This window comes from Carcharhinus amblyrhynchos, chromosome 12 (genome assembly GCF_965287045.1).
Source record: "Carcharhinus amblyrhynchos chromosome 12, sCarAmb.v2.hapA, whole genome shotgun sequence".
In the NCBI taxonomy this organism is placed as follows: domain Eukaryota; kingdom Metazoa; phylum Chordata; class Chondrichthyes; order Carcharhiniformes; family Carcharhinidae; genus Carcharhinus; species Carcharhinus amblyrhynchos.
In genome coordinates, this window is record NC_137335.1 from 87101545 (window position 1) to 87109258 (window position 7714).

Sequence of the window (7714 nt, forward strand, 5' to 3'; positions counted from 1 at the left end):
CACACAGATACACAGAGAGAGATACAGATAGAGAGAATGAGAATCACAATAGAGAGAGGCAAATATAGATACAGGTAGAGAGAGAGAGAGAGATACATGCACAGATACAGAGTGAGACATACAGATACAGAGAGAGAGACACACACAGATGCAGGGAGAGAGATACAGATAGAGAGACAGAGAGAAAAACACAATAGAGAAAGAAAGAGACAGACACAGAGAGAGGGAGAGAGAGATACAGATATACAGAGAGAGACAGGTGCAGAGAGAGACACACAGATGCAGAGAGAGACACACACACATACAGATAGGGAGAGAGAGAGATGCAGATACAGAAAGAGAGAGACAGACACAAAGAGAGAGACAGGTGCAGAGAGAGAGACAGAGAGACACACACAGAAATACAGAGAGAGACAGAAATAGAGAGATAGACAGACAGACAGATAGAGAGAGACAGATATATAGAGAGAGTGTTTGATAAGGTTCCCCATGGTAAGATACTGTAGAAAATACGGATACATGGGATTGAGGGTGATTTAGCAGTTTGGATCAGGAATTGGCTCGCTGATAGGAGACAGAGGGTGGTGGTTGATAGGAAATATTCAACCTGGAGTTCAGTTACTAGTGGTGTACCTCAGGGATCTGCTTTGGGGACACTGCTGTTTGTCATCTTTATAAATGACCCTGATCTTGGGATTGGACATAGCTCAGCACAACACTGAGGGCTGAAGGGCCTGTACTGTGCTGTATTGTTCTATGAGAGAGAGAGAGAGAGAGACGCACACAGACAGAGAGGGAGAGAGAGAGAGAGAGAGTGTGTGTGTGTGTGTGTGTGAGAGAGAGAGAGTGTGTATGTGTGTCAGAGAGAGTGTGTGAGAAAGAGAGTGCGTGTGTGAGAGAGTGTGTATGAGGGAGGTCGTGTGAGAGAGTGTGTGAGAGAGTGTGTGTGAGAGAGAGTGTGTGTGAGAGAGAGTGTGTGTGAGAGAGAGTGTGTGAGAGAGAGAGTGTGTGAGAGAGTGTGTGAGAGAGAGTGTGTGTGAGAGAGAGTGTGTGTGTGAGAGAGAGTGTGTGTGAGAGAGAGTGTGTGTGAGAGAGAGTGTGTGTGAGAGTGTGTGTGAGAGTGAGAGAGAGAGTGTGTGTGAGAGAGAGTGTGTGTGAGAGAGTGTGTGAGAGAGAGTGTGTGTGTGAGAGAGTGTGTGTGTGAGAGAGTGTGTGTGTGAGAGAGTGTGTGTGAGAGAGTGTGTGTGAGAGAGGGAGTGTGTGTGAGAGAGAGAGTGTGTGTGTTAGAGAGTGTGTGTGAGAGAGAGTGTGTGAGAGAGAGTGTGTGAGAGAGAGTGTGTGAGAGAGAGTGTGTGAGAGAGAGAGTGTGTGTGTTAGAGAGTGTGCGTGAGAGAGCGCGTGCATGAGAGAGAGCGTGCGTGTGAGAGAGCGTGCGTGAGAGTGTGTGTGAGAGAGATGTGTGTGTGAGAGAGATGTGTGTGTGAGAGAGAGTATGTGTGTGAGAGAGAGTGTGTGTGTGAGAGAGACAGAGTGTGTGAGAGAGACAGAGTGTGTAATGTGTGTAAGACTGAGTAAGTGTACAAGAGTGAGTGAGTGTGCGCGGGAGAGTGCAGGAGTGTTAACTTTAAGTTTATTTACAAGTGTCACAAACAGGCTGACATTAACACAGCAATGAAGTTACTGTGAAAATGCCCTAGTCCCCACACTCTGGCTCCTGTTCGGGTTACACTGAGGGTGAATTTAGCACGGCCCAACACACCCTAACCAGGCCGTCATTCAGACTGTGGGAGGAAACCCACGCAGACACGGGGAGAACGTGCAGACTCCACACTGACAGTGACCCCAAGCTGGGAATCGAACCCGGGGACCCTGGCGTTGTGAGACAGCAGTGCTAACCCACTGTTGATAAAGGGAGAGTTAACAGAAAGTAGCTGGTGAGAATATACTGGCCAGTTTGAATCGAATCCAAATGATTCGATTCAATGATTTTCTGCAGTACATCTGCATTTTCTGCAGTACATCTGCATTTTCTGCAGATGTACTGCAGAAAATGCAGATGTATGGGATTGGGGGTGATCTAGGTAATTGGATCAGGAATTGGCTAGCAGATAGGAGACAGAGGGTGGTGGTTGATGGTAAATATTCGTCATGGAGTTCAGTTACGAGTGGTGTGCCTCAGGGATCTGTTTTGGGGCCACTGCTGTTTGTAATTTTTATTAATGATCTGGATGAGGGTATAGTTGGGTGGATTAGTAAGTTTGCTGATGACACCAAAGTCGGAGGTGTGGTAGATAGTGAGGAAGGGTGTCATAGTTTGCAGGAAGACTTAGACAGGTTGCAGAGCTGGGCCGAGAGGTGGCGGATGGAGTTTAATGTGGAGAAGTGTGAGGTAATTCATTTCGGTAGGAATAACAGATGTGTTGAGTATAGGGCTAACGGGAGGACTTTGAATAGTGTGGAGGAGCAGAGGGATCTAGGTGTATGTGTACATAGATCCCTGAAAGTTGGGAATCAAGTAGATAAGGTTGTTAAGAAGGCGTACGGTGTCTTGGCGTTTATTGGTAGGGGGATTGAATTTAGGAGTCGCAGCGTCATGTTGCAACTGTACACAACTCTGGTGCGGCCGCACTTGGAGTACTCTGTGCAGTTCTGGTCCCCACATTACAGGAAGGATGTGGAGGCTTTGGAGAGGGTGCAGAGGAGGTTTACCAGGATGTTGCCTGGTATGGAGGGGAGGTCCTATGAGGAGAGACTGAGAGATTTGGGGTTGTTTTCGCTGGAAAGAAGGCGGCTAAGAGGGGACCTTATTGAAACATATAAGATGATTAGAGGTTTAGACAGGGTAGATAGTGATAGCCTTTTTCCTAGGATGGAGAAAGCTAGCACGAGGGGGCACGACTTTAAATTAAGGGGGGGTAGTTATAGGACTGATGTCAGGGGTAGGTTCTTTACCCAGAGGGTGGTGAGGGACTGGAATGCCCTGCCAGCTGCAGTTGTAAATGCGCCTAGTTTGGGGGCGTTTAAGAGACCTGTGGATAGGTTTATGGACGAAATGGGATTGGTTTAGATTAGTGGGTTAGTGTTGTTGTTGTTTTTTTTCAAAAAAAGCTGGTCGGCGCAACATCGTGGGCCGAAGGGCCTGTTCTGCGCTGTAATGTTCTACGTTCTATGAATGAATGGGAAATGTTTAATCTAAGGAACTGATACCCGAGGATTTCAGTGTAAAATCCCATTGCAGATCCCGGGATAAGAATGGGATGTGTATTTGCCTGGATTTAGTAATTAGTGACTACATATCTCACAGGGAGAGAAATAAAACGATATTTTTCCCCCAATTGATAGGGGAGAGCTGAGTGGACAGAACTGGTCTGAGAGAGGGGGCCAGTCCTTTGGAAATGGGGGCTGTGTTCAATTCCCATTCTTTCCCTGTCTTCAGCAGGATGGGGACAGGAATTGTGAGCAGAGAGATGGCGGGGGGGGGGCAGATAGATAGACAGACACTGGCACAATCTCCAACCCACTCACTCACACCTCCCCATTCCCCCCCCACTCCACTCGCTGGGGTTGTGGGGACCGGCTACAAGGATTTTCGGGGCTGGTGTGTGGGGAATGTGGTCGGGGGGGTGTTTGAAATAGACCAACGCCACCTACCGGAATGTGGGGGGGGGGGGTGGGGGTGGGACTATGAAACTAATCGAAAGACAGGGGGTGACAGAATCCATTTCCACCCCTGCATTAACACATCAAGAGTCAGTCTGACATTGCCCCAAACTCCCCTGGGGTTGTGGGGTGGGGGGAAATTAGCATCTCATTAGAGAGACAGACATTGTAAACATGTCAGAGACTCAGTGGGGGGGGGGTTTGTATCCAGCTCACTCAGGATAAATGGGAGTCTGATAGTTGTCAGTCCCCACACCAATAATCCCCCTGTACTGAACACATTCCCACTCTGATTCAGTGTGTGTGTGTCTCAATCCGCTTTTGAACCTGCACTTTGCTTGTGTGGATATGATGCTGAATGGATTTGAATGGAAATGCTGGAACTCTGCGCTCTGAGAGTTTGTGTGTTTTATTCTGAAAATGGCCTCATGTGTTTTTTTTCCTCTCTCCCTATAACCAGTTTTTATCTCTTTTTCTCCCTGAGGAATTTTGAAAGCTGGGGACGTGTCGAGGATCCGAAGGACGGGAATGTGTGTGACGGGGACGAGGGAGAGGAGCATCTTCCAGAGGGAGGGCTGACTGAGGTCTGTCCCCCAGATTCACCCCGGGGGCGGGCTGGGGAAGGGGTGAGCTGTGTCTGTTTCTGACCCTGATCCGGATTTAATGTTTAATATCAGAGGCAGTGAGATCTGAATGGGAGTGGGATAGAGAGACAGAGAGAAACACACAGGGAGGGAACTGTCCCAATCTTTCTTACTCTCTGCTTCACAACGGACTTGTTGTGTTTGGATGCTACTGAGAGATTGTGTCACTGAGAGGGGAGATCCTGGGGGTTTGGCTGTGCTTTTTCATAGAAATATTTTCTTGTATTTTAATTATTTTCTCTCTCTTTTCCCCAAGAATGAATATTACTGAGAGATAGTGTAACTGAGAAGGGGGAATCCTGGGCTCTTGTGCTGTTTAATTTAGAAATGTTCTTTTATTTTAATATGTTTCTGTTTCTTCCCCCAAGAATTAATATGTAGATGTTACTGAGGTGGGGGAAGTCTGGGTTTCTGTGCTACTTAATTTAAACCATTTCTTGTATTCAATTAAATTTCTCTCTTTCCCCAAAGAACTAATGTCTAGTTAGACAATCTCTCTGTAAGATCTGAGAAGGGGGAATCCTGGGCTCTCGTGCTGTTTAATTTAAACCTGTTCTTGTATTTTAATGAATGATTTTCTCTTCTCCCCAGGGATTTGAATTGTGAAGACTGCAATGGGACTGGGAATCCTTCGACAAGGGGCTTTTCTCCAGCCACCTGCAAATTCCCCTCCAAGCCACTCACCACTGTAACCAAAGCTTCCTACTTACCAGCTGTCCCTTTGCCTGCCACAGAGTCCCCCTAACAACTTTTGAAAGTTTCTGTCTAATACCATCAAAATTGGCCTTGCCCCAATTTAGAATTTTAACTTTTGGACCAGACCTGTCATTCTCCATAGCTATCTTAAAACTCTTTCTCTAGCTTCCCTTTTGTTCCTAAGATATGTAAAAAATGACATTACACTACCTCTTTATGCCTTCCTAACTCCCTGTTTGAATCTTTTCTACTTTCCCTGTATTCTTCAAGTGTTTCATCTGTTTTAAGTTGTACCTTATGTATGTATCCTTTTCCTTTTTAGAACATAGAACATAGAACACTACAGCACAAACAGGCCCTTCGGCCCACGAGTTGCACCGATCACATCAACACCTACCAATCTATAGACCTATCTATAACCCCCAATCCCATAAAACCCCATATACTCATCCAGAAGTCTTTTAAAAGACCCCAGTGAGTTCGCCTCCACCACCACTGACGGCAGCCGATTCCATTCACTCACCACCCTCTGAGTGAAAAACTTACCCCTTTTGACTAGACTTACAATTTCCCTGGTCATTCACAGTTCCCAAATTCTGCCTTTCTTGTCCTTCCCTTTCACAGTCACATGCCTGTCCTGCAATCTGATCAACTACTCCTTAAAAGACTTCCATATGCCAGGTGTGGATTTACCCTCAAACAAAGCCTCCAAATCCTGCCTAATCCAGTTGTAGATGGCCTTTCCCTAATAAGCACCTTAACCCTTGGACAACACTTGTCCTTTTCCATGAGTATTGGAAACCTTACGGAATTGTGGTCACTCTTCGCCACACGTTCCCTCACTGCAATTTTGATGACTTAGCCGGTCTCATTCCCGAGTACCAGGTCCTTCTCTAGATGGATTGTTTACTTACATAGAACATAGAACATTACAGCGCAGAACAGGCCCTTCGGCCCACGATGTTGCGCCGACCAGCTTTTAAAAAAACAACACTAACCCACTAATCTAAACCAATCCCATTTCGTCCATAAACCTATCCACAGATCTCTTAAACGCCCCCAAACTAGGCGCATTTACAACTGCAGCTGGCAGGGCATTCCAGTCCCTCACCACCCTCTGGGTAAAGAACCTACCCCTGACATCAGTCTTGTAACTACCCCCCCTTAATTTAAAGCCGTGCCCCCTCGTGCTAGTTTTCTCCATCCTAGGAAAAAGGCTATCACTGTCCACCCTGTCTAAACCTCTAATCATCTTATATGTTTCAATAAGGTCCCCTCTTAGCCGCCTTCTATCCAGCGAAAACAACCCCAAATCTCTCAGTCCCTCCTCATAGGATCTCCCCTCCATACCAGGCAACATCCTGGTAAACCTCCTCTGCACCCTCTCCAAAGCCTCTACATCCTTCCTGTAATGTGGGGACCAGAACTGCACACAGTACTCCAAGTGCGGCCGCACCAGAGTTGTGTACAGTTGCAACATGACGCTGCGACTCCTAAATTCAATCCCCCTACCAATAAACGCCAAGACACCGTATGCCTTCTTAACAACCTTATCTACTTGATTCCCAACTTTCAGGGATCTATGTACACATACACCTAGATCCCTCTGCTCCTCCACACTATTCAAAGTCCTCCCGTTAGCCCTATACTCAACACATCTGTTATTCCTACCGAAATGAATTACCTCACACTTCTCCACATTAAACTCCATCCGCCACCTCGCGGCCCAGCTCTGCAACCTTTCTCAGTCACCCTGCAAACTATGACACCCTTCCTCACTATCTACCACACCTCCGACTTTGGTGTCATCAGCAAACTTACTAATCCACCCAACTATACCCTCATCCAGATCATTAATAAAAATTACAAACAGCAGTGGCCCCAAAACAGATCCCTGAGGCACACCACTCGTAACCGAACTCCATGACGAATATTTACCATCAACCACCACCCTCTGTCTCCTATCTGCTAGCCAATTCCTGATCCAATTCCCTAGATTACCCCCAATCCCATACATCTGCATTTTCTGCAGAAGCCTACCATGGTGAACCTTATCAAACGCCTTACTAAAATCCATATACACCACGTCAACTGCCTTACCCCCATCCACCTCTTTGGTCACTTTCTCAAAGAATTCGATAAGGTTACTTACGGTTCCAAAAGACTTCCTGACACTTAACAAATTCCTCACCATCCAGACCTTTAGCCCGCAGGGATTTCCAGTCAATATGTGGAAAATTAAAGTCTCCCACTACAACAACGCTATTATTTCTACATCTATCCAGAATCTGCTTACATATCCATTCTTCAACTTCCAGTAGGCTGTTGGGAACCTGCAGCTCACCCCCATCATAGTGACTGCCACCTTCCTGTTTCTCAGCTCTACCCACAGTGTCTTGTTACATGATTCTTCCAAGCTGTCTTCTCTCTGTACAGCTGACACTAGTATTGCAACTCCCGCACCTCTTTCGCTTTCCCCTCTGTTTCATTCAAAACACCTATATCCTGGAATATGTAGTCCTCTTTTAACCAAATCTCCGTTACCGCAACCACATCCAAGACGCTGGAAGATGTGGGCCACTAGGCTATCGGCCAGAATGAAGACCAGCAAGAAATACATTTGATGAAGCTCCAGCATTTTAAGTCGAGTTCCAACTCAAGGGGAGAAGGGAGTTAACACAATGTTTGCTGTTATTACTCTCCAGTACAGGCGG

General features: G+C 46.6%; 1 gene segment (V, D, J or C); it reads left to right on the forward strand.

Moving 5' to 3' along the window:
* The window catches only part of LOC145350486 (Ig heavy chain C region, secreted form-like), a 63827-nt gene extending 58917 nt beyond the window's left edge, over positions 1-4910 (forward strand). Inside the window, 1 exon segment of the C gene segment in view lies at positions 4896-4910. Coding sequence covers positions 4896-4910 — 15 coding nt within the window.
* Positions 4911-7714: the final 2804 nt, after the last annotated feature.